At 46.2% G+C, this 27,031-nt stretch overlaps 1 protein-coding gene across 3 annotated transcripts; it reads left to right on the top strand.

Moving 5' to 3' along the window:
- The first annotated feature begins 928 nt into the window (after positions 1 to 928).
- On the top strand, positions 929 to 22,908 carry Slc18a1 (solute carrier family 18 member A1). 3 transcript variants are annotated; one of them, XM_027927135.2, is made up of 15 exons: positions 929 to 1,052; positions 2,191 to 2,554; positions 3,217 to 3,275; positions 5,924 to 6,007; positions 6,936 to 7,028; positions 8,804 to 8,893; positions 9,122 to 9,165; positions 14,710 to 14,770; positions 14,849 to 14,944; positions 18,045 to 18,123; positions 18,983 to 19,034; positions 20,431 to 20,494; positions 20,745 to 20,864; positions 21,083 to 21,216; positions 22,454 to 22,908. In XM_027927135.2, the coding sequence occupies exons 1-15, from the start codon at positions 929 to 931 to the stop codon at positions 22,565 to 22,567; spliced, it is 1,578 nt and encodes a 525-aa protein (XP_027782936.2). In that variant the 3' UTR covers positions 22,568 to 22,908. The 3 variants fall into 3 exon arrangements, with proteins under 3 accessions (XP_027782936.2, XP_027782937.2, XP_027782938.2); XM_027927136.2 differs by lacking the exon at positions 14,849 to 14,944; XM_027927137.2 differs by lacking the exon at positions 21,083 to 21,216.
- Positions 22,909 to 27,031: the final 4,123 nt, after the last annotated feature.

Genomic DNA, 27,031 nt, shown 5'->3' with positions numbered 1-27,031 from the left:
TGCCCAGAGCTCATGCAAAAGGTGGAGTGAAAATTGCAAGTTAAAAAGCTTGAGATTTCATCCCTGTTTGACAATAATTAATTTGATCAAGGGCAAACTTCCTAAGCTCCTGAGTCTCTGATTTTGTAACTGTGAAATGAAAGTTGGCCCAGACTAATGTGTCTCCGTGGGCAGCATGAGTGATGTTTGGCCACATGAGATATTTTTGGGTGGTTCAAATAACCTAGACCATAATTTGGGGGTGGTAACTAAACATACAACATAATTTTCTTTTTGAATGGTATATCAAGTTGCTTTTTAAAATAGTATAGCAATATTTTAAAAACATGGACTTAAAGGAAAAGAGTAAATAAGTAATTGTCCAGATACTTCTCAGATATAAGTTATCAAGGTGAGGGGCAAATGTCTGACATTTGAGAAGCATATGGGTCATTCATTAGGTTAAATTCCAAATATAAATCACTGGTAAGCAGCGCTTACCTGGAAGGCAATCTGGGAATCAATAGCATTATTGATATGTGTGAGAAGTGATCAGAGCCAGGCACAGTGGCACATGCCTGTAACCCCAACTGCTCTGGAGGTTGAGTCCAGCCTGGGCAAGTTAGTGAGACCCTGTGTCAAAATAGAATTTTAAAAGGAATGAAGGTGTAGCTCATTAGCAGAGCACATGCCTACTGTGCATGAGGCCCTGGGTTCTGTCCCCAGCACTGCAAAAAAAAAAAGAAAAAAATAAATAAAGGGAGGGACAAACATGGAAAATTTTTAAACACTCCTGCTACTTGTAACCCTTTGCACTTATCTTTTTAACAATGAGTCTCGCTCACAGGGACAAATTTCCTCCTCTTGTATAGGGCGGCTGCAGGGCTGCGGCAGGTGCCTCTGAGCACCTGGAGGAGAAGCCATCCCCAGCCCCGAGCCCCGCCCCACCATGCTTCGCACCGTCCTGGATGCTCCTCAGCGGTTGCTGGAGGAAGGCAGAGGGTCCCGGCAGCTGGTGCTTGTGGTGGTGTTTGTTGCCCTGCTTCTGGACAACATGCTGCTTACTGTGGTGGGTACGTTTGGGGGTCTCCCTGGTGAGAGTTAATTTGCTTTGGACCCCACTAGGCAACACACCCTGCTTCATTTCAGCAGTGAGTGGACTTATTTTTCTGGTGGAAAACATATAGAGGTTGCTAGGGGCCAGGGGAAACTGCCTACTGTAACCAAGTCTTCCTGCCATTTCTAATGACTCCAGAGGTTCAAAGAGAAGGAGGTTCAGAGAGTGTCTGGCCAGAAAGGAGGAAGTGGTCTCCCTCTGCTTCCCCATCCTGTCTCTGGGAGCCATGCCTCCCTAGGCTCTGTCCTTTAAAAATGGCACACGACATTTGGACATTCAACTTCTATCAAGCCCTACCCTTCTTGCAGTTCATTTCCTCAGAGTTCTCCTTTTTCTAGATGATACTCCCTTAATCTTTATGTTATATTGTACCAGGGTATAAATGTTACTAATTTGTTGCCCCTGGGTAAAATATACTATTTTAAATAAGAGTCTTCCTGAGACAAGTGGCTAATCCAATGCAGTCAATTCTCATTATTTGTGGTTCTATGGTTATAATTATGTTCTGTAAAGCTGTCACAAGTGCTGGATTAGCAAATAATGAATCATTGCTCCTAGGAGGAAATATGAGCACACAAGCCCCTCCCCCACTACATAGATTATAATCTTAAATCCTAAAAACAAAGCATCCTGGTAGATTTTTTTTTTTAACAAAGAAGCATAAAATGATATGCCTGAGGCTGCCTGCTAACAGGTGCCAGAGCTGGGATTCAAGTACCAGGGAACTGTCCCAGATCTCACTGAAGTGGGAACGTGCACATTGGGTGCCTCACTGATCTATATTGGTCTGCAAAATATCATTATAGCTCAATTAGTATTGATTTTCAGGTTGTAAATAAATCTCAGTGAGTAGGAAAATTGGCCCATGCAGAATCCATGAATCTGGGCGGACCAGTGACATGATGGTTGGAATGCAGGTCCCTTAGCTAACAGCACAGTTTGGGCAGGCACAGTCTTTAGCTCACCTTAAAGGATGTCAGTTAATAAATGTCTTCCTTTGGCATAAAACGGGACCTTAAAGTAATCCCTAAACCTAGTAGTGGCAAAATATAATCTGTCCCTAACCCTTATGATTGGTCTTCATTGACTTTCAGTGCCCATTGTGCCCACCTTCCTGTATGCCACGGAGTTCAAAGAGGTCAACTCTTCTGGGCATGCCAGCCTCTCTGTGAGTTCCCAGCCGGCCCTCACCTTTCCTGCTTTCGCCACCATCTTCTCCTTCTTTGACAATATCACCATAGCTGTGGAACAAAGTGCACCCAGGGGCACAGCTTGGACAAATGGCTCTTCTGGCACTGTCCCTCCTCCAGTCACCGAAGCCAACACAGCTCATAGAAACAACTGCCTGCAGGGCACAGAGTTCTTGGAGGAAGAGAACATCCGGGTTGGGGTTCTGTTTGCTTCAAAGGCTTTGATGCAACTTCTGGTCAACCCATTCGTGGGACCTCTCACCAACAGGTATCTCAGAGGGTGTCATACCCCACAGGGTACCCGTGGGCTCAGGAATAGTAGGCTGGGCAGAGGTTTCATATGGGTGATTAGAAAGAAAAAAGAAGGAACACTGTGGGACCCAGGGGATCAGCTCCTTGGAAAGCTACTTACCCCAAAGCCTCAGAGGATGACATGTTATTGGTGAGACATTGTAAACTTCTGATTTCCCTAGTGATGTAATGAATATTGAGGGCCAAGAAGAGAACCAGTGAGCAGCAATTAGAGCTCATGTTCCTTCCGTTCTCTGGAACATAGCTTGAATAGGACCCAGGTGGGAATGGGACAGTCCTAATGCCCTCTAAAGTATGGCTGCCTAGTCACTTGAGGGACGATCCCAATGTTTTGAGGAGATATACATTCTATTACATTCTATAGAATGTATATCTTTCTGAAAGAAGTTTGGCCTTTTTGGAAGAGGATTTGGCCTCAGTCTGCAGGTAAATTTGCATGTTTGTTTATTTGCATGGAGTCATTCGCATGCTGTATTCCACCTCCACTCTTGCATTCAGAGACATGTTTTACCACGAACTCAAATTAACCGCATTTCTGTTTCCACTAGCATTTAAAAAAATATATATGTGTGTGAGTGCCCATTGGAAACGTATCTTCTTTTGTTGATTCCCTTTTAGGATTGGCTATCACATCCCCATGTTCGCTGGCTTTGTTATCATGTTTCTCTCCACTGTTAGTAAGTAATATGCTTCCCCTGTTCTCCCCTTCACTGAAACCTCTGATTTTATCATGTGAGTGCAGCATAGAGATCAAGGTCAGGTTAGCCCATCCGGTAATTAGTCATCTAATTGGACTGGGACATTGATTTGAATGCTTTGCAATTTTTGGAATGGGGACTAGGATAGTAGTGACAACTTAGTCTAGCTGGAATTTGTCTATTCTGCTGAAGGAGAACAGATATTTCATTTATCAGTGGAAATCATAAAGGCTGTTTATATAATATATATTAATGTGTGTTTGTGTGTGTGTGTTTGTGTGTGTGTATGTACATGAGCATTCACATATGCATGTGAATTTCAGCGAATTTCATGCAAACCTCCCAGCCTTGGGCAAAGATCAAATTATTCTAATATGCCATGGTAAAGAAAAATATGCCACAGCTAATTGAAAGGAAAAAAAAGTTGGACAGTAGTAACTGGAAAATTCCAGAAAGTCTTCAACTTCCCAATAAAGATTATAGTTTAGCAAAGTAAATTTGTTAAATAAATGAGAAGACTAGAGAGCCTATCCTGTATCAGCTAAATATTCCAAATAGAATGGAGATGGAATAAAAACAGTAAGCAAGAAAAGTAGTTGATCCTGAGAATGAAAAATAAAAAGGAGTAAATGGGGGATCCTCGTTTGGGGATTAATAGATGGGGAGAGCCTGTGAGCACACTGGTAGCTCCTGCTACCTTTAGTAATTCCCTGCTCTCCAGCAATATAACCTTTTCTCCCTCTTGATTTTCTTATCTTTCTGTTACTTATCTTTCTCTATTCCTCCTTCTCGTCTTTTCTTCCATCCCAGCATAGGACTGGACTCCTACCAAACCAAGGTTTGATGAGAATTTGTTGCATTCAGGGCAGGAAGACTGCAAAATACAGGAACTTAAGAAATGCAGTTTCACCTGAGAACTACAACTTCCTCATGCTGTTCTAAATCAAAGAAAATGAGGAAATTACAGTTCATAGTGTCCAGTGAACTTCTAAAGCTTGGTCCTTGCTGGACAGCAAATTAAAAAACGATGTCATCCAATAAGACTTCGAATTCATTTCATAAAATCGTATGGAGCATATGTATTATGGAACTTAAAGGACAGCAGTCATGGTTCCAGCCCCAGGGGCAGATGGTGGTTGCCTGGGAGACATGACAAACACCAGCAAAATAATATAATGTCGTGTATTAGTGGAACCAGACTCTTTAGCATAAGGTCCTTTCCTCGTTCTCTGATAAGCACTCATATTTTTAAAGTTTTTCTTATCTACCAAACTATATGTATTAAATAGAAATGAGTATTTCCATGCGATCACCAGTGTTGCTAAATTAAATTGGCCTAATTCTAACCAAAAGAAAATACATTTGGTGTTTAGGATATCCTATGTAGCCTCATTTAAGGGTCTTCAAACATGCTAAAAAGAGGTTTCTGATGCCCGTTACTACCCATCAATCTCCCTGTCCGGGAACTAGGCTTAAAGTAGTTGGGAACTAAACAGGGGCCATGTGCAAAGGGGAAAGGAAATTACTCTGATCTTCCTAAACGGGGTGAGCAACCATCCTGTTTTGCCCAGGATCGAAGGATTTCCCAGAAAGTGTGAATTTCAGTTTTAAAACTAAGAAAGTCCTGGGCACGTCAAAGTCAGTTGGCCCACTCTGTGGACTGGAAATCAGAAAGTCTGAGAAAGGGCACTGGAGGCCAGCAAGGGAGACAGCAGGAATGTGCGTGTTTGGTAGACAATGTGTGATCATGTCGGGGAGTAATTGAAGAAGATTACAAGCCCAACCAGAGACACCTATAATGAATGGGCAAGAGGATTAACATTCTCTGATTCAGACACTTTGGGAGGGATTCTCCTCTCCTTAGGAGACACTGTTCTGGAATCGAGGGTGAGGCACGTCTGCATCTACCAACCTGACCACCAACACCCTGTGATTTAGTTTTGGATAACTTATTCCTCTTTGGTTCAGTTTCCGTGAACTGGATGTTCTCTTTATTTTCACTTTGCTCGCAGAGTCTAGCAGAGCTGTGCATTTATTAATATTTAATACAGACTAATTTGATTTGGTTAAAAGATCTTCTGACATAAAGTAGGGGGAAGGATATGATTGAATCACAAGGTATTTTCTATCCTGTGGTCTACGATGTGTCCACAAGTTCCTGTCACAGTACTCCAGATGACCCAATGTGGCCCAGTAATGACAAAGGCCAAATCTGGGTGTTATGGAGGAGGCAACATCTTTTGAAGTAGGAGCTAGGAACCAATTCCTTGACCAGGCCATTGGGCTTCACAAACATCCCTAATTCCAGTGACTTAGATATGCAGCTCTCAGCAAGAAATGTGGAGACCAGGCCTTCCATCTGCTCTGTGTGGTGACTTGGTATGCGTCTGCGGTTTCTCAGTCTTCTTGCCAATTAAAAAATCAGTCCTAAAAATAAAAATCAGTCCTGAGTGAAGGCTGGGGAGATTAGAAGGACAACTTCAAGAACAGAAAGCCCAAATCATCATCGTGCTTTCTTGAAACATATGCATAATGACTCATCTCTGCTTGTCACGGGCAGGTTGTCTGATGGCTGGGGAATCAAACACAGTTTGCTAACTGGAGCATTCTTGATATTCTCTCCCCAGTGTTTGCTTTTTCTGCCACTTATACCCTGCTGTTTGTGGCCCGAACCCTTCAAGGCATCGGATCTTCATTTTCATCTGTTGCAGGTAATGCTGACATCTTCAGTACGCATGTGCGTGTATACACACACACACACACACACACACACACACAGACATCTCCTACCACCTCTTACTCAGACACTATAATATCACTAAAAGATTTATATGAGAAAATTAATTAAGGAAAACCTCATCCTGGTAGGAAGAAATTGTGATTCAGGAACAAGGTAGCTGCCGAGTGGCTGGCAGTGCCATGGATCCCTAAGTCTGGCATAACATCCTGGAATAATATAATAATAATGCTGCTAGCTCAGTTCAGAATAAGCCCAAGTAAAACCATAAAGCAGGCCAGGTTTTTACTTAGTGCCCTTCTTTCCCTTTCTCCCTCTTATTTTATAGGAACTGCCATAAACATAATAATCAATAATAAATAATAATAAACATGTAATAACATCAGAGTTTGCTAAGTATTGTCAAACATTTCATGGCATCCTGTGAGGCTGATATTTTATGCTGTTCTGTGGGTGCTGTGCCCTGCCAGCTCAGGCCGTGCTCCGGGTGCTTGGTGTTTTCCTGCCCCCCCCCTTGGGCACCATGTTGAGTGGAACAGTCTCTGCTCGTAGGTGCTCCTTCCTCTCACCTGCTCCAGAGCCCCCTCATGCAGGGAAATGGGCCAGGACATGATCAAACACTAGGAAATATGGCACAATTAGAGAGTGGTCGTCTGTGTCACCCTTCCCAGAAGCCTTTGCATTTCTATTAATGCCCAGAAGAAATGAGTAGTGTGGACATTTGAGGGACCAGTGGGGGACAGTATTTGCAATATACTATGGGATAAGTTTTGTAACACCCCTCAAACTGAAACTCTATCTAAGATTATTAGTCACGACATGATAGAGCAGAGACCAAGGACTCTGAGAGAGGCAGACAGAGCCCTCCCAGGTGCCAACTCCCTCTGTCATTCTCTGTTCAGGTCTTGGGATGCTGGCCAGTGTCTACACTGATGACTATGAGAGAGGGCGAGCCATGGGAATTGCCCTGGGGGGCCTGGCTTTGGGAGTGCTGGGTAAGTGGCATCTTGCTGCAACTCTAGGTTCGGGAGGGTTGGGAGCACTGCAGACAGACCCTTGGAAGATGGCTCCAGTAGGCAGTTGTCCTGGGTTGTGGAAGATGAGCAAGTATTTCCTTTCTCTTCCTGGCTCAATCACAGGTGGACTCCTTCAGAAAAATCACGTAGGGCTGGGCGTGGTGGCACACACCTGCAATCTGAGCAGCTCAGGAGGCTGAGGCAGGAGGATGGAGAGTTCAAAGCCAGCCTCAGCAAAAGCAAGGCACTAAGAAACTCAGTGAGACCCTGTCTCTAAATAAAATACAAAATACAGCTGGGAATGTGGCTCAGTGGTCAAGTGCCTCTAAGTTCAATCCCCGGTACCACCCTCCAAAAACCAATATCACCAAGGGAAGATTTCATTTCTTTTTCTTTAATAAGCTGTGCAGTTCATAAGGACCTCAGAGAGATCCAGAAAGCTAGCCTGTCCAAGGGAACGGACCTCCCCGTGTTAGTGACTTCCTCTGCCTGCCGTATCTCTACTTCTCCATGTCAGAATCTCCATGCTTTCAACATGAGAGTGTGCTCTCCCCACCCAGATTCTCTGCTGAATTCATCACAGATATAATTTCCTTTATTCCTCACTGCCACCCGAAGGATGAATAATGGTCCCCAGGTTAGAGTTGAGGATAAGAAAGATTAAGTAGCCATCCAAGGTCATAGAGTCAGGCAACAACAGAGCCAGGATAGAACTTCAGATCTTCTGCACTTCAAATCCCAAGCTCTCGGCCAGGCCATAAGGTTGTGCGTTCCTCGAGGCTCATCCTTCACGTGTTTTAATCTGCTAGTCCAAAAGCCACTTACTTTTGCTGAGTGCATACTACATGCCAAGCACAATGCTAACAATGGGCAATAGGTAAGAACCCCAGACATAGTCCTGCCCTCCAGGAGGCTACAAGCCCACTGAGGAGAAGATGCCCAAAGTCTCCTTCCCAGCTGTCCCCACCCTGTACAACTACAGAGGGAACAAAGCCCTGCTCTATGTTAGCATTCATCTTCCCAAAACTCAGCCTTAAACTTGGTGCACTCTGGTCCTTCCTCACAGTCACTCCCAAATGAACAGGCTCGTTTCACCCTCTGCAGCCACTTCAAGGGCTGCTCCTCACCCTTTCTGGGTCGGAACATGGCACCAGCCTCCTGCCTGATCTCTTTCACGTTTCCTCCTTCCTGAGCCCAGAGCCGGTGGTGTGTTTCTCTCCCATTGAAAGGAACTGAGCTTAGCCCCAGATCAAAAAGCTCAGTAGACACCTCATCTGACCACCTGGGGCCCTTGACTAAGTGACCTCAACCTTCTCCACCTCTGCTCCCCACCCCACCCCCGTCCCCAAACACTCATACACCAACAACAACTCTCTCCCCTCTCTTCTGTAGCAACACGCTCTTTTCTGACGCCTCTTTGGTCTTCTTGCAATACTTTTTCTTTTTTCCCACGAGGCACTCTGTACTTGGCAAAGGCCTTGTGGCCACCAGGACTTTCTGACCCACCTCACTGTGTTTGCACAGCACTTTGTGCATCCGATTTTACTGTCAATCTTGACAGTGACAATTTCTTGAACCTGCCCTTCATATTTTCTTCACTCTAAAGTGAGCTCCTTGGGGGACAGGGACGGGGTCTTCTCCATGTCTGAATCTCCAGAAGCCCAGGTGATGTTTGGCCCCTGGTGGGTAACGCGGATAAGCCTCTGAGGCTGGGGTTGCTCACTCCCGGGGTCTGTGCTGCTTTGCCTTCCCAGTGGGCGCTCCCTTTGGAAGTGTGATGTACGAGTTTGTTGGGAAGTCTGCTCCCTTCCTCATCTTGGCCTTCCTGGCGCTGTTGGATGGAGGTAAGTCAGCACTAGGACCCTGGTCAGTGGTAGCCCAGGTCAGGACGGGAGTGCTTTAGGCTGTGGGGTCAGTGTGCACGTGTTTACATGGATCAAGGACACCCCCATCCTAGAAAAGAGGGAAGAAACTCAGGGAGTTAGAGGGTGGCAGCAACGTGGCTCTTACTGGAGCCCCAGCTAATGAGTGAACAAAGGGAATTTACTGTCTCTCTTCGTCTTCTTTCTTAGCACTTCAACTTTGCATCCTGAAGCCTTCCAAAGTCTCTCCTGAAGTAAGTAGACACAGACTTCTGTTGCATAGAGGTAGACAGAAGGGCCAGGGGTAGGAACCCAGACAAGCTGTCAAACCACTGGAAGATGAAGAGGAACAGAGTCAGGAAAAATGAGATCTGTACTTGGGCTCCCAGGCTGGGTTACATTTGGGGGATGTATGGGCAATGGCAAAAGAGTCCAGCTAAAATTGGACAAGGATGGAGAAAAGACCCATAAAAGACCAAAGAAAGATTATGCCTATAATCTCAGCAGCTCAGGAGGCTGAGACAGGAGGATCACAAGTTCAAAGCTAGCCTCAGCAATTTAGCGAGACTCTAAGCAACTCAGTGAGACCCTGTCTCTAAATAAAAATATAAAAAGAGCTGGCGATGTGGCTCAGTGGTTAAACATCACTGGGTTCAATCCCTGGTGCCAAAAAAAAAAAAAAAAAAGTCAAAGAAATCTTTTTTTAGAGATAGGGAAGACGAGGCCTTCAGATAACCTTTCCCCAATAAAAGACATCCTCTAAGAGCATCCCTAACAAACTCTCATTCTGTCACGGTTAGTAAATATCAGGGTTGATATTTGTCTGATTTCAAACCAAAGATGGTCTGGGAAATCAATATCAAATCATATTGTGATGAATTACTCAACATGCAGGAGGAAAAATGACAAAGTGTGGAAGTGTATGAGAAAGTCTGACCTAAAGACTGATCTTGCAAACTATGGTCCATCAAGCTATTCTGGAAGTAATTATAATTATACATAAAAGTTCTTGATGATCTTTGTGTCCCAGGATCTCTGTCTATGCTTTATCTTATAAAGTCCATGAATAATGGACTGTTTTTAGCCTCATTCTATAGATAGAGACAGTGAAGGTAATCAGAGAAGCATCTGGAACTGTGGTATAATTGGCACCTTGAGAGTTCCCCACCGTGACCTGGAGATTTGGCGTCACCCTTTGGGAACGGGCTGTAGGAGTAGAATGTCTGGGTACTGGGGAGGGAAACTCTTCAGAGCAAGGAACACGGAATACCTTCTGCAGGGACTCCCCGGCCTGGAATGTGCTTGGTCCTAATGCAGCTCTAGCCCTGCCTGGGACCAGGGACATGCGTCCAGATGGTTCTACCACTGCCACGAGGACCTGGGGCCGGGACTGATGATGAATCCTGAAATAAGTAACAAGTAAACCAGGCATGGGATACCAGGGAAGAAGGGCATCAGGACATTTTTAGGAAGAACTTGATGGGGGGCAAAAAAATTACCAGAGTTTCATTAGACTTTCAAAAACTTTTCATTTTGAAATGAATTTAAATTTACAGAATAGTTGTGAGCATAATACAGAGAACTCCCATATCCCCAGGTTCTTCACATTTTACCATTGTTATTAATCATCCCTATCTTATTATTATTGTTATTATTTCTGATCTTTTCCTGAGTGATTTGAGAGTACATTGCTTATATGATTCCTTACCCCTTAATATTTCAGAGTTTTCTCTGAGAACAAGGATATTTCCTATGCAGTGACAGTAGAGTTCTGGATCCCATTGATTTGATGTGGCTACAGCACTTTAATCTACAGTCCATCTTTGATTTGTCATTATTCTTACCAGGTTTTTTCCCCTCCAGTTAGGACTCAGAATTACTCCTGTGTCATAATCCAAAAAAGTTTTTCAGTCTCAGTCTTTCAAGACACTGACATTTTTTTTTCTTATTTGCAATATTTTGACTTTATTTATACTTTTTAAAAATTATTTTTAATTCTAATTTCTTATATGTGACAGGAGGATGCATTACAATTCATATTACACATATAGAGCACAATTTTTCATATCTCTGGTTGTACACAGAGTCACATCATTTGTGTCTTCATACATGTACTTGGGGTAATGATGCCCATCTCATTCCACCGTCTTTCCTACCCGCAAGCCTCCTCCCTTCTTCTCCCTCCCCTCTGCCCTATCTAGAGTTCATCTAATCCTCCTATGCCCCCCCCCAACCCCACTATGAATCAGCATTCATATCATCTATATCAGAGAAAACATTCAGCATTTGGTGTTTGGGGATTGGCTTACTTCACTTAGCATTATATTCTCCATTTTATTCTCTTTGATGCTGAGTAATATTCCATGGTGTATATATATACCACAGTTTCTTTATCCATTCATCCACTGAAGGGCATCTAGGTTGGTTCCACAGTTTAGCTATTGTGAATTGTGCTGCTATAAACAATGATGGGCCTGTGTCCCTGTAGTATGCTGTTTTTAAGTCCTTTGGGTATAGACTGAGGAAGGACACTGACATTTCTGAAGAACACCAACCTTTACTTTCTAGAATCTTTCTAAATTTGGTTTGCCTTTTGTGTCCTCATGATCCACTGTGGGCTCTGCAGCCTCTGTTGTCACATCACCTGAGTGATCCCGTCTCCTCTAGAGTGTCATATGGCACCTATTCATCTCTCATCCTGGTCTCTCATCCCTAGGTCAAGGAGCTGACTGGTCTCTTCCATGTGTAGCTATTCTCTTTCACGTTGTACTGACAATCTGTGAGAAACACTATAAGAACATATAAAACTCTCATCTCCCTCAAAAAATCAACTCCCCCTAGATTTATTATCCATCAATGATCCTTGCCTGAACCAATGTTTACTATGATGTTTGCAAAATGTAGCAATTTCTATTTTACTGGTTCCCCCATATCAACAGTTGGCATTATTTTTCTGTAAGAAATAGCCATTTTTTCTCTTCCTCTCTTTATACACAACTACGTATTTATACACATTATATGTCAATATATATACAATTCATTTATTTGCTTATTTGCAGTTTGAACTCATGGATTTTTATTTTATTCAGTGGCTTGTAGTTTATAACCATCTCTGTTTATTTTGATGCTCAAATTGTTGTAGATTTAGCAAGTGTAGACACTTTCAAACTGGCTTCAAAGTCATTTTAACATGCCCACAGACTTTTTTTGAGTAATTTTTTTGCTTTGTGATACAAATATATGTCACATGCTCATCTTGTTCCTATCCCGGCCCCTAGCCCTGGGATCAACTATTTATCCAGGAATCTCAGGTTCCTTTTAATGGGGGATGGTGTTTAGAAACCAAATCATGGGCACTTGGTGTCCCACTGCTATGGGGGTGTCCTTGTTTTTATGCCATCTCAGTGACAGAGCCGGTATATCCACAGGAGTTCATACTGAGACCTCTGCCTCCAGTCCAACTCTACTTTTTATTGCTTTCCTCAATCTTCTCCATAGAGAGAATCCTGGTGCCCCCACCCCCCCAAGTCCAGACATTTACCTTTTTATGCAGTCCTACAATGCTTGTAGTTTGTACACCCATACACCCAAAAGCAAGCTTGCTAGAAAGCATTCAAGATAGCATTCAGTTCTTTTTCCTTGAATGTGGGGAATATGACCAAAGTACTGCAATTAGAAATTTTTATGTTAGTTTTTTTCACCCTTAGTGTGATTATATGATGCATGGTGCACTTCAAATTCAGTTGTGTCCACTTGTTTTTCTTTGCATTTGATTTTAGTTTTTTTTTTTTTTTTTTTCCATTCTTGTTAATTTGTTAGTTTACTTGAGTTGCCCATAACAAATGCTATGGGCTCAGTGACTTAAACAACAGACATTTAGTTTCTCAGAGCTCTGGAGGCTAAAGTCCAAGATCAACGTGTGGATCAATGTGTTGGTTTCTGGTGAGGGCTCTCTTCCTGGCTTGCAGGTGGCTACCTTCTCTCACTGTGACCCCACATGGTCTTTCTTTGATGTCTGTGCACAGAGACAGAGATCACTGGTGTCCCTTCCTCTTCTTACACAGATACTGCTCCTATCAGATCAGCATTCCACTCATGTAAACCTCATTTAGTTTTAATTATTTCCCCCAAGTCCTCATGTTAGAATAGGACATTAAGGAATTGTGCTCAACCTGTGAGTTGGTGGAGGGTACAATTCCATCCATAACATGAACACAATTTCATATTTTGAATATAAAGTACACTATCATCTAAAAGTCAAAATGATTCAAAAAGGTATTCTAATGTCAATCTCTCCATGAGCTTTCTACCCTTCCCCTTCTTTAACCCTGTTGCTCATGAGCAATCACTTGGTTTTTCAGTTTATCTTTCCTATGCATTTTGCATTTTTCCCCAAAATAAATAGTTCACATGTGTTCTCTTATTTCTCCAATTTTTCTTACACAAAAGTTATCATACTCTATAGTCTTTGCATTCTCCTTTCTCTTTCACACTTAACAATGTATTCTGAAAACCACTCCTCATCTGTACATAGAGTTCTGCATTGCTTCTGAAGCTGTATGGTCCACCACTCTGTGTATTCTGTTTCTTTTTGGAACATTTAGGTAGGTTTCAGTAGTTTGCAGTTACAGATGATGCTACAATGAATAACTTTATATGCATTCATTTTAGAAAGTTGGCAGTGATCTTTAAATTCCTAGAAATGGAGTGTTTGCAAAAAAAAAAAAGAGTTTATTGGACTTTTTATGTGTATTTTTATGATTTACATCAGTTTCTTTGAACTATGTTTGGGATGAGGACATGCTCTTTTTACTTTAGGGTCTCTATATTTAATTTACCTGGTGTGTATCATATCAAAACTCTCAGATCTCTTACAAGATTGACTACAGTATGCACCATAGGAGATTAGGACAGAATGCTCCGGAAGCTTGAAAAAGGGAGAAGTTTCAGCTACTGAGTCAGAGGACATTGTGGAAAAGGAGGAGCCAGTTGAGCTTGACTTTGAAGAGTGGGCAGGACGAGGAACCCTGGAACTGAGAAACCAGGTAGTTGAAGCAAAGACAGCAGTGATGGTGGCGGGCAGCTGGGATGCAGGAAGGAGAGTGGGGTGGCCAAGTGTGGCAGGGACAAGGTACATCTTGAGGGAAAGGGAAGTTAGAACTGGTCATTTGGGCTGGTGTTTTAACCCCAGTGTTTAGGCTCCTAGTCCAGTGTGGCTCAAAATGGTGGAAAGGAATAATTCAGACAGCTGGAGGAGTCAAGGTAGTGTTTTTGTTTTGTTTTGTTTTTGGTGGTGCTGGGGATCGAACCCAGGGCCTTGTGCATATTAGGCCAGCACTCAACCAACTGAGCTATATCTCCAGTCCCCCGAGGTAGTGTTTTTATGCAGAGTGGGATGGAGCACTCTGCCTGTGGTTCTAGGCAAATACTGGTGCCAGGGGGATCTATTGGAAAATCCCTGGAACCCCTGTTAGATGTCTAACCCCGCCCCTGCCACCACTTACCCTGACCTGCCTGACAGTCATCTGGAGGCAGGGATCACATCTAGATGTGTTGTCCCACTCTGTGACTCCCATCAAGCCCCGCCCTGCTCGTGGGACAGTACAGGCTCTGCCTCCACCTCGCTGTGACATTGGGCAGGTCCCTTTCTCTCCCTGGACTTGGGTCTCCAGATCTCTACAGTGAAGGAGTCGCGATAGATGGTCTCTAAGGTCCTGTGTGCACATTCTCAGCTTCTGTGAAAATAAGAGGGATGTAAACACTGTACAAATGGAAGTTCTTGTTGTCCTTGTCCTCAGAGTGCCAAAGGGACCCCACTGCTTATGCTTCTCAAGGACCCTTATATCCTGGTGGCTGCAGGTAAGGCGGCAATGGCTTCCCTCGGAGCCGGGAGGGTTTGGGCTTCAGGCACAGTGGCCCACAGAACCGCCTTGCCAGGTTCCATCTGCTTTGCCAACATGGGAGTGGCCATGCTGGAGCCCACCCTGCCCATCTGGATGATGCAGACCATGTGCTCCCCTGAGTGGCAGTTAGGTAAGTGACCTGGTCCCCGCCTTGGGCTTGGGCAGAAGGTGAGTGCTGTGGGCCCTTCCACAGGTAATCAAAAGGCATCATCAAGTCCAGGTCATTAACATCTCAGGGGGACAATGAGCTTCCATCACAGAATTACCTTCCATGTCCACATCCATGAATTGGCCCCAGTGGGTGGGAAATTCTTCAGAAAAGTAGCCTAAGAAAGGACATGGGGGGAGGGATCAAGGAGACTCTTGAGAGCCCACATACCTAGCTCTGTGCTGGAATGAATAAATATTAATGAAGTCAGAAGACTTAGGTTTTTGTTTCAGCTCCATTGATTAGCTGTATAAACCGTGCAAACCACCTTTTTCACCTCTGAAGTGTCAAATAACTTTCTAGTTGAAAGGGAAAGTAACTATCTAGTTTAGAGGGAATTGGAGGAATAAGTGATTCAGGTGTAGAAATGCTTTGTCCCATGTGCAATTTTAATATGCACCACCACTGCCATCCATACCGACTGTAAGAATAAATGACAGGGGCTGGGGATGTGGCTCAAGCGGTAGCGCACTCGCCTGGCATGCTTGCGGCCCGGGTTCGATCCTCAGCACCACATACAAACAAAGATGTTGTGTCTGTAGAAAACTAAAAAATAAATATTAAAAAAAAAAAGAATAAATGACAGGTGTGGGACTGTCTTATCCTGTACATAATACATGATACCACGTCCACCCACACTTCCTCTCTTCCACTCCCCATCCCTCTTTGCTGTTTTGTTATTGTTGTTGTTGTTTATCTCTAAAATGATGCTCAAGAAGGATGCCCTATAGCTGTCCCCTGGGGAAGGTACTCAGCTCTGGATCCCCGTGGAAAGCTCTGGGGCCAGACTCTGTGACTCCTCTAAGGCTCCAGCCCTTTCTGGAAAGCCTGAGGAAAGGGGACAGAGACTGCTACGTGCAGATGACTCAGTCACTGCAGGGAAGAGAGGCTTATGGGGCCCGAGGGGAAGCTGATAAGAGCCTGATACAGCTCAACATGCAACAGAAAGCACTAAATCTAATTTTTAAGGGGACAGTTCTAAGCAGGGTTCCCAGCTGCACTCCTAGGTCCAAATTGAATTTTTCTGGGCTGAAACTGCTTCTGACCATGACAGTTAATTGAGTTAGTCAGTGTTCAGTGCAGATAATACCCCCCTAGCCTGAGGGTCTGGCCACTTAGGCTACTGGTACCCGCAAGCAACTACACCATGAGGAAGTCCTTCCTCAGCAACCCAGTTACCAGTCTCAGTTACCAGTGACTCAGTTACCATTTACCAGCATCTCCCACAGCTTTTCCTAGTGCTCTCTGCATCTGTAAAGTCTCACATCAAAGTTCTCCAATGATGACATTGGAGGTACCTGGAGTGCTTGCTGGGTGCTGGCCAGCAGGTCAGGAAAAACGAGTCTGTGCTCCTAGTGAACTGCTCAGTGACCACACTTTAAAAACCTCTGTTCTACATGAAGAACAGCTCTCCAGGTTTCTGGGAGGAGCAAAGGGGACAACTTTGTTGATCATGATGCGACACAGTCTTTGCCATGGGATCCATTGGGTGCTAGCAACTGTCCTCAAGTGCAGGAAATAACCCAGGCTTTAGAAACATGTCCACTTGGGTTTGAATTCTGATCTGATCACTTATTAATTGTCATGTTGGACAAGTTATTTCAACACTTTGATCTCCGCTTTTCTCATTTGCAAAGGTGGAAATAATTTTTAGAGTTGTTTTGAGGTGTGTAATCATTTTAAGGATAAGTACACTTTATGGAACATGGAATATACTCAGTCAATAATAATTGCTATTATTTTCATCATTGTTTGGTTGAAACCATCTTGATAGTCACAGCTGTGTGTAATCTGCTATCCCTTGAAGGCACGCTGTGAAAAGCTTGTGTTGATAGGCACTTCGTCTGCAACTCAAAGCGAGATATGGCCGGTCCTAATAAGCAAGCCCCATAGATTGGGAAAAATCTCATTTAGCAGATTTCACACCATCTACAATGATGCCAAGTGGTCATTTCTAGGCCAGAGAGCTTCCCAGAAGTGCCTGTTTCAACAATCAGATAAACAGTTGAGTAGTTATAACCTCTAAACTTTTTTAAGGCAATTAAATATAAACACAGAGGCACAGTTTAAAGAGATTGCCACTCTGTGCAGATAGAGTAAGCAAATACACTAAGGTGTGCTTCACTGCTACTCCACAGAAGAGAATATTAAAAGCAAATAAGCAGCTGGGTTGGGCTGTAGTTCAGTGGTAGAGTGTGCCTGGGTTCAGTACCTAGTACCACTGGAAAACAAAAAAAAAGCAAACAAGCTGTCGGCTAGGATCTGGTAGATTGTTGACTTTGGGTTTAGCTGTAATGAATGTGTTCTATTGGGCTGTGTGCGTTTCCTCCAGGCCCACGTGCAGAGAGGGCTGGTGGAACTCAAGGAAACTCACATTGCTGATTCTAAGCAGGCCCTTACACCAGAGTCATCTTTGCTGCCACATGGGTAGGGTGGGAGAATGCGAACATCCAGCATTGGAGCGAGAAGCATGGATCAGGTCCTGACCCTGTCACTGACTTTTTGATAATAATTAAGGCTGGTGCTCATAAGGCACTTTGTCCATTCCAGGCACTGTGCAAAGTGCTTAATCTCCCTTAAGCCTCCCTTAAATATCTCCCTTATACTTCAAAACCAGCCCGTCCAGTAAGAATTATTATCTCCTGTATTAGTGAATTTTTTTGTTACTGTGACACACTGCCTGAGGCAGGCTGACTTTATAGACTAGAGACTCATTTAGCTCACATTTTTGGAAGCTGAGTCTGAACAGCATGGTGCTGGCTCTCCAGGGGTTCCATGGCAGATGGCAGGAGCCCATGCAGGAGCCAAGTATCATATCAAACAGGAAGCCCTGCTCATGAGGAGGGCAGCGATGTGGGTTCTACAACTTCTACTCTGGGTTTGTCTATGGATCTCCAACCATAAAACAAAGTGGTCTGGGAATCCTGGAAGGCACCAGGGGGGACGTCGGTGTCTTGTAGCATAGAAGATGTTTTCGATGAATTGAGCACATTCCAAGGTGAGGCTCTGTGTCCTTCTGCAGGTCTAGCTTTCTTGCCTGCCAGCGTGTCCTACCTCATCGGCACCAATCTCTTTGGTGTGTTGGCCAACAAGATGGGTCGGTATGTAGCCCGGGGATCTGGGAAGAGTGATAGGAATGTGAGATGGGAGAGCCTGTCCCTGTGCTTGGGAGGAGGAATTGCTTCTCTGAGATTGAAAATTAGGATAAGCACAGAGCAATAAAAACTACCCAGGGGAGGTGGGGGATGGGTGGCAGTGGGGACGATCCTGAGCTCTTACTAGAAGAGACAGCGGGCACACAGGGACAGCCCTTACTCTCCACTGGGCAGCTGGGGCATTGCATTGGTTGTCAAAAGGTGCTCCAGGGAACCCCAGGGAATTCTTCAGCAAAGCCTCAGAAGCCACCAAGGGAATGGGAATGGGAGTGGAGAAGTCGAACCCCAATTCTGTTTCTCTGCTACGAGGAAAAACAGTTACAGCTTTAAGTTATCTTTGGAGTTCAGGCTTTTGAAATAAATTCAAAAGCACTGACTTAGGAAATTAGAGATGAAAAGAAATTGATATTTTCGTGTTTTATTTATTTATTGAGATGGATGTTTGAGACCAAATAAAATGGGATAGGAGGAGATTTGTGATTTTTGAGATGGATCTGTAAAGCCAAATGAAACAGAAGAGCAGGAGGCATTGTGAACTGGTACACAGCATGAGACCAGGGCTGCCTGCTGAGGCCTCCTGAGTCAGCAGGTCCCCGCCACCTGCCCCGGCTTTGAGCCAGGGAGGAGACACAGCAAGGAAAGGACAGGGAGAGACCTGGGTCATATAAAGACGCACCTGCCTTCTCATGTCCCAAGGGACTGCTGGGTTTAGGGAGGGTAGGGGTGGCCGGTATGCAGGGCTGGGGTGGCAGGTGGAAGGGACCCCTCCCCTGAGCACCGTTTGATGACGGCTCTTTCCTCCCAGGTGGCTGTGCTCCCTGGTGGGAATGGTGGTCGTCGGTGCCAGCTTGCTGTGTGTAAGTATAACGAGGCCCTGTTGAGGGCGGGAGAGCCAGCCATTTCAAGACCATTTCCTTCAAAATGATTGGCAAAGGCTGTCAAAAAAAGCTGTTTCTGAGTAGGCAGGAGTTAGCCCTGAGAGCGATGCCACCATCTGAAGTGGCATGCCATTGAGGGGAGGCGGGAAGGAGGCCAGGGCAGTGGGCAGCAGGAGGCCACGGCTCTGGGAGAGAGCAAGCGAAGTGAGGCATGCCGGTATCTACATCTGGAGCCAGCCAAAGGGTGCATTTCATGACTTCCTGCACTCAGTCCACCCTGACGGGTCCCCCGAAGTCACAGAGAACCCTTGCCTGTGCCTCAGACTCTGCACCAGAATATCATCTGATGGAAGAAGGAAGAAGGGCTTTTTCAGATTCAGTAGCTCCTGTCAGGCGCTCTCAGTCCACATTTTCTCCGGTCCCCAATGGAGATCATAAGTACACTGGCCTCTGGGCTCCAGGGAGATGAGAACAGAACTGCACTCAGGACAGGCTGGTGGTCCTGATGGTGAGCAGCGGCTCAGGCTCCATCTCCACCTCGCCGCCCAACTGGCTTTGAGCTACTTGCATCACCTCTGTCAGCTCCGTATTCCCGTCTGTCCCAAGAGGATTCTGGTAGCCTCTCACGGGTGGTGGAGGTGATCCTTGTAAAGTGCGGAGCCCCCAGTGAATCTTAACCAATACTCTTGGTAAATACAACACCTCTTGAGGTGTCACCCCTCCGGATGTTACCAGCTGCGAATGTCTAAATGGTACGCTAAACCTTTGGGGGGTGAGTGCGCTGGGATGGTGGGTTTGGGTGACAGTTGCCCAGGGAAGGTGTCAGGAACCTTCAAAAGAGGTAAAGAAGGGAGTTCAGGGGTGCTGAGCGGGCGGTGAGGGTGAGTTTCCCAGCTTGCCGATGTGGTACCCTAGCCATGCCACCTGTCCCTTCCACTAATGGGCTGTTGGATTCTTCTTGCTCCAGGGGCCACCTAGTTACATACTTAAATAGCACCTGTGGATGGGTCTGTCATGGAAAAGAGAGGCAACTCCGTTCAGTGGAGAATGGGGACAGGAGTGTGTGTTTGGGTAGAGAAGGCCAAAGGGTGAGGAGGGACAGTCCCTCAACAGAAAAGGACCACTGTGATGGTCTAAAGAGCCGAGTCGGAGGTTCCCCCACTGCACCCACTGTAACTTTGGGAAGGGTGTTTGACCCAAATGGTACCAGGCCCGTTTTTGTGTCTTTAAAATGGAGGTGAAAATTCTCCTTCACGAGGCGCTAACCCACGTGGCACAAGCACACGCTTGATAAGTGCATTTCAGGTGAAGACCCTTTGCACCCTCCCCACAACCGGCTGGGGTGCTGATGACGTCCCCCTCCTTCCTCTTGCAGGTTCCTCTGGCCCACAGTATTTTTGGTCTCATTGGCCCCAACGCAGGCCTTGGCTTTGCCATAGGTAAGTGCCCTCAAAGGCAAGACGCCCCTGATGTTGGCTTTGGTGGCTGCTCCTCCCCTCCTTGTCTCACCAGAGGAGGTAGGTGGAAAGGCAGAAGGAGCAGGAGAAGAGCTGCCGGGACCCAGAGATGGGTTCATAATTCCCACCATGGCCTCCTCAACAGGCCCAGGGCTTAGGGCAGGAGGAGAGAAGGAGATGTAAAAACTGGGGGTGTTGCTGACCCACAGTGTCCTGTTTGCCCTGGCCACAGGCATGGTGGATTCCTCTCTGATGCCCATCATGGGGCACTTGGTGGACCTGCGCCACACCTCAGTGTACGGGAGTGTCTACGCCATTGCCGACGTGGCCTTTTGTGTGGGCTTTGCCATAGGTGCGTAGCATGGGGGAGAGGGCAGCGCCCAGATGTGGGTGTCCCCCTCTCCTTTTTCTCCCACACATGCACTAGAGGTGGAGCCAGCTGGCTGATGTCCAGCTGGTGTGAGGCTATTTGATACCGCGATGTCCTTGGGTCCCCCACCGCACCCAGCACATGTCCCACGGGCGAGAAAGGCTCCGTGAACCTTTGTGAATTTGAGTTCTTCTTTGCAGGCCCGTCCACCGGGGGTGCCATCGTGAGGGCCATCGGTTTCCCCTGGCTCATGGTCATCATTGGGGTCATCAACATCAGCTATGCTCCGCTCTGCTACTTCCTGCGGAGCCCCCCAGCCAAGGAGGAGAAGCTTGTAAGGCTTTGTGAACAAAACAAAACAAAAAAGCGCGCGTTTCTCCCTAAAGTCTCTCCTATCCTTTTCCACCTCGGGCCCCTTCCTCCCTCTGTTGGTCATCTCTCCCCTTTGCCACATTTTCTTGTTCCTCCTTTATGTCCATCTTTCCTTTGTGTCCTTCCTTTGTCCCTTCTCTTAAGCCTCCTATCTGGCTGTCAAGAAAGATCTTAAGTAAGAAACGGAAAATGGCAAACTCCCAAAGAGTCTCATGAAGAACTGGGAGCAGGGGACCTTCGGTGGCATCCTGTAGTTAGGGTAGTTACTAGCAAGATGTCCATGTCTGTTTCAGTCAGGTTTTTCGCTGCTGTGACTGAAACACCTGACAAGAAAAACTTGTCAATAGTTCATCTGGGGCTTCACAGTTTCAGAGGTCTCCATCCATAGACAGCTGGCTCCATTCCTTGGGGCTCAAGGTGAGACAGGACATTGGAAGAGTATGGCAGCAGGAAGTGGCTTAGGTGGTCATCAGGAAGCAGAGAGAGACTCCACTCACCAGAAACAAAATATATACCCCAAAGGCATGCTCCCAGGGATCCAACTCCTCCAGCCACGCCCTATCCACCTTCAGTTACCACCCAGTTAGCCCAACAGGAGATTAATTCACTGATTGAATTAAGACTCTTGCAACCCAATCATTTCTCCTCTGAACCTTCTTGCATTGACTCACACATGAGCTTTGCGGGGGGGACACCTCACATCCAGACCATAACAATTACCAAGTTATCTCTGCCCTCAATGGGCAGAATTCTACCCAGCACATGCATTCATTTTACTCTGCTATTATCATTATCAAGTCATCGCTTTTAAAGTACAGAAAGATCCATAAGATCTTAGTCAATAAGGTCCTTTCCTCTTATGGCAGCATGAGCACCCTGAGGGTCTGTGTGGGAGGGGATACATTTGGAGGCTAACAAAAGTCAACAGGAAGGTTTGCTGAAGGGTGCTGCCAACTTCAGCCAATTTCCTGCTATATCTTGCATTAATGATGTTAGGATTCAGTTAAAAGACTCTCAGATGTATTTCCTGACTGCGGTTGATGTGCCTAGCTACCCTGTGAGGCCTCTGCACGTTCGTGAAGCAGACCGAGGGTGTTGTGGCTTTCCTAAGCAGCATTGGACTTGGATGATCTAGTGGGGGAACTGGAAAGGGGAGATCTTCAAAGATATGCAGACATTTCTCTTGTCACTTGCTACAGGCTATTCTGAGCCAGGACTGTCCCATGGAGACCCGGACCTATGCAACCCAGAAGCCCACCAAGGAATTTCCCCTGGGGGAGAACAGCGATGAGGAGCCTGACAGTGAGGAGTAGCAGAAGTGTCCCTGGGCCCTGTCACAGGTGAATCCAGGAGGCTTGGGCTTCAGAAACCGCCTTTTCCCCTGGAGCCTGATGGCGATGTGCTGCTCCTTGGGCTCTCTTTCTCTCCCCTGGGTGTTTCCTTTCGTACCCTCCCCTGGGTGCCATGCATACCTCTCTCTCTGTGCTTCAGTGCCACAGGTGTCCAGCTCTTGTGGGAGGACAGAGCATCCGTGGGATTGACTAAACTTGAGTTGTGAGAAGTTCTGGGAAGGGGTGACTCATTTCCTGGAGGCAGCAGTGAGCAGTGTGCTCCTGAAACCAGAGGGGTGACTGACAAGCCGTGTTGTATCTGTTCTCTGATTTTCTCTGGCATATTCCCAACAAATTAAAAGAGTTTTGGCCTCTGTTCCTGGATACATTCCTCTGAGTTTCCCGTGCTGAGCTGAGACACTATCCTCAATATTGTACTTCTGCTTATTTTTTAATAAATGGAGTGTTTTTTTCTGTAGCTAAACCTATACACTGCTAGAATGACTTTATCCTCAGTGACTAACAAGGGCTCCCTATTTTATTCTTATCTAATGGAGAGAAGAGAGTTTCTCTTGTGCGTCAGTCGCTGACAGTCTCATAATCACCTGTGTGTACTCCTATCTTTCCTCAACCTCTTAGAGTCTTAGAAATAAAAGTAGGTAAAGGATAGATCAGACATTCTACAGGAACCAAGGTCTCATGGGAAGAAGTGAACAGAAATTGCCTTGAAATCTCTCTCAGTGTGGATTTCCTCATACGAGAAGTAGAGTAAGGCCTTGTCCACACCTGTGCATGAATAAGTGATTACCTAATTCAGACACGGCCAACCAGAGGCTGTTTTGTAGCAAGAGAGTGTGTGGGCAAATGCAGTAGGTGCCATAAATATTACAACATTTGGCTATCGTTTTGAAGTGGTTATTGGGGGATGAAGTTTCAAAGAGATGGGAGACATGGCATCCATCCTAAGTTGCTTCTCAACTATTTGGACAAACAAGAAATACATGGTCTAAAAACCATAGTGCAAGTTAGTATTCCTAGGTTCAAGTCCAAAGAGGCCCAGATGCTCCAGGTCTGGGTGGGGGATAATGGGAGAGATGGAGCAGAGTTAGGATGGAGAGGTCCACCAGGGGTAGGGAGAGGGGAAGAATGACGTGACACAGGGCATTCAGACTTCACAGGATGATACCTGGCTCCGACTTCTGATTCCCCCGTAGGACTTTGATGGGTTCAGGAGGAACCCTGAATCACCAGAACACATTTGTGCTGAGCTTCTCAATCAACCCTTATCATTGCAACAACAAATGCCTGATTGATGGACATGTTCTAGGGCTTTGGCCTTAATTCGACCCCCTGATTTGCAAAACCAGGTGGACTTTCATCATTTAGTAAGAATGCCATGTCTCAGAGTGTGAAGGAGCACAAAGGTAAAATTGGAAAACTCTCCAAACATATGAACTGTAGCTACCAAGGCAGGCTGGGTGAGCGTCCACCGAGGCTCCTACGCAAAGCTGGTGTGACGCGGGGGAGGGGCACTGGCTGCGCAGGACTGCTGCCAGCCCACATCTGTGTGGGTGGGATTCGTAATAAATGTTGGGCTTGTTACAGAAATTACTAATGCGTTCAAAAAATAAGGAGGATTTTTAAGGGAAATTCACCCTGACTTGCCAGTTAACATTGCTTGAGCAACACTCAAAGATAGGGATAAGGGGAAACCAACAGATGCCATTTCTTAAGTATGTCAAGAGTCTCTTGACAAGAGTCAACCCCAAACACAACAAAATAAGTCAGAGTCCATTTTAATTGTGGATCAGAAGTAGAATAAGGACCAGAGATTGGGCCTATGTAGGAAAGAGTATAAAAAAGAGAAAATATAAAATTAGTCTTTATGCCAGGGTCAGTGGCATACGCCTATAATACCAGCAGCTCGAGAGGCTGAGGCAGGAGGATTGAGAGTTCAAAGCCAGCCTCAGCAACTTAGCAAGGCCCTAAGCAACTCAGCAAGACCCTGTTTATAAATAAAATATAAAAAGTGGTTGGGATATGGCTCAGTGGTCAAGTGCCCCTGGATTAAATCCCCATCACAAAATAAATAAATAAATAAATAAGCCTTTCTTGATGGTCTTATAAATAATATGAATAAGAGGATGCAAGGGAAACTTCCCACATTGTCAGGGCACACAAAGTTCTTCTAAAATTGAAGATGCCAAGCCTGGTGGGAATCAGCCACAGGAAGTTTTCTATAAAAGTGGAGCAACATAGCAGATGGTCTGCATTGTGGGGCAGGTGGCCAGGTCCCCTCATGACAGGAAGGAGGTGCAGCCACCATAAACCTACCTCTGGGGTGATGGGTTTGAAAGTACCAATCGCAACAGAGTGTGTTATGCTCGAATTCGGGACCCCCAAAAGACCACCAGAGACCAAGATTGATGTAAGCAGCAAAGAGGTGTTTCTTGCCAGCTAGCTCAGTCCTCCGTGCACACAGCAACTGGTGACACTGAGAGGCCCTGAGCCCAGGGTTTGCAGCAGTTTTATATACTCTTTGGGGAAGGCGGGGACTTCACATACATCATAGCATCTCTTAGCCAATCATCACACACCGCGGGAAAATCATAAAACAACTCTAAAACATGATTAGCACATTCACTGGCGGGAACAAGTTGAGTAAGGGTGATTGGTCAGTACAAGAGGGGAATTCGTTTGAACTGATTGATTTAAGCCAGAGGGGAGTACGTGCAAAACTTCAAAATGTTTCCCAAAATGTTATCAACCACCATAAACTACTGGGAGTGTCATCTGGCATCCCAGGTATTTCCCTGTCTCATGCTGATTGGTGGTTGCTACGGGGTTGCTATGGGTCCCCACCTAGCCTGACTGAGTCAGGGACACCTGGCTCCACAGTAGATCTCTCAGTTATTTGTAGATAAACAACTCAGCAGGGTGGGTATGGGCCTAGGAGTGCTCTGTGGGTCTTTCCAAGGACAAGGGTCACGCCCCCTTCCTTAGGACAGGCTTTGCTCTGAGGTAGAGGCTGGTATTTCAGTGAAGGTGACAGTGGAACTTCAAGAAGCCAGAAAACATTGGACACAAACCAGAGGACGGAGTCTTTTCAGTGGGGCACCTCTATATCTGCTGTGGAAGCTGCAGCACCTCACACTCGTGTGGCAATTGAATAGCTGGAAAAAACACAGAGAAGACACGTGGGAGGATGAGTGGGCAGCAGGGAGAGCGATGGGGAGGAGCCAGATTTCCTATGAGGAGGGGCACACAGGGAGATGAGATGGACGTAGCTGACCACTTCCAGAAGGCTCAGTCATGGCGGCCTCAGAATCCCAGAACACTTCTGCAGGTTGGCACTTCCGCACCATAAGTGAGCTGAGAAGAGGGTGAATGTTGGAGGATGTCACCTCCCGCCGTGCTGTCTTGTTTATGGGGCTCATTATTATGGAGTTCATTATTCCAAGATAAAGCCCAAGCTGAAAAAAGCAAATGTTCTGAGCAGATCGGGCTGTGTTCCTGGAGGCAGCCCTTTGGGGAGTGTGAGTGGGTTCTCTGAGGTCCACATGAAGAAGGGCAGCCCTCCCACCTAGCATCCCTGGATGTCCTTGCATGAGATGGCCAAGGGTCTCTGGGTCCCCAGCACTTGTTCGTCTTGCTGGTGCAGGCTGAGCTTCGTGGGCATTGCACCAGGGCCTGTGCCATGACAACTCGGTCCTGCTGAGCTCTCCCCCAGCTCGGGCACAGGAGAAAGGCTTTCTTGGGATCAAGTAGAAGGGAGCAGGCTGGTTGTGGCTCCCATGGGTGGGGCTTCAGAAAGGAATGGTGGGAGGCCATAGGGTGGGAGCTGGAGGGCTGAGTCAGGAGCAAACAGACCCAGTCCTCATGTCTGGTCTAGCTTTGACACCAACTGGCTGAGTGACACGGGACAGGCCCTCTCATCTCTGGGCTATGGCATCACCTTCTGTAGATCTGGCCTTCTCTGCATCCGCATGGCTCATTTTGGGGTGGTCTTCACTGAGCTCCAGGGGCAAGGCCTGTGTGAGGAGCCCAGAACAAGCCTAGGAAGTCAGCACCCCACGTTACCGCAGACACACACCTGGGAAGCAGGGTCTGAGTTCCTGTCTCAGGAAACCAAGAGAAATGAAGCCTGTTTCTTCCCCTCCCTCCTCCTCCCCCTCCTCCTCTCCCTCCTCCCCCTCCTCCTCTCCCTCCTCCCCTTCCTCCTCTCCCTCCTCCCCTTCCTCCTCTCCCTCCTCCCCTTCCTCCTCCCCCTCCTCCTCCCTGTGCTCCTCCCCATGCTCCTCCCACATCCACTCTCTTCTCCCTCCCTTTTGCTTTTCTGGAGAATGAGGAGGTATGAGAAATGGTCAAGGTGTCTGGATTTGGCCTCCAAACCAAGTCATTGGGTCTTCCCCTGAAGTCAGAGGGTGGGGGGCAGTGCAGGAAGAG

The sequence above is a fragment of the Marmota flaviventris genome, chromosome 3 (assembly GCF_047511675.1).
Source record: "Marmota flaviventris isolate mMarFla1 chromosome 3, mMarFla1.hap1, whole genome shotgun sequence".
Taxonomy (NCBI): Eukaryota; Metazoa; Chordata; class Mammalia; order Rodentia; family Sciuridae; genus Marmota; species Marmota flaviventris.
The sequence above is the reverse complement of the archived record's forward strand: the minus strand, read 5'-3'. Positions and strand labels throughout refer to the sequence as shown.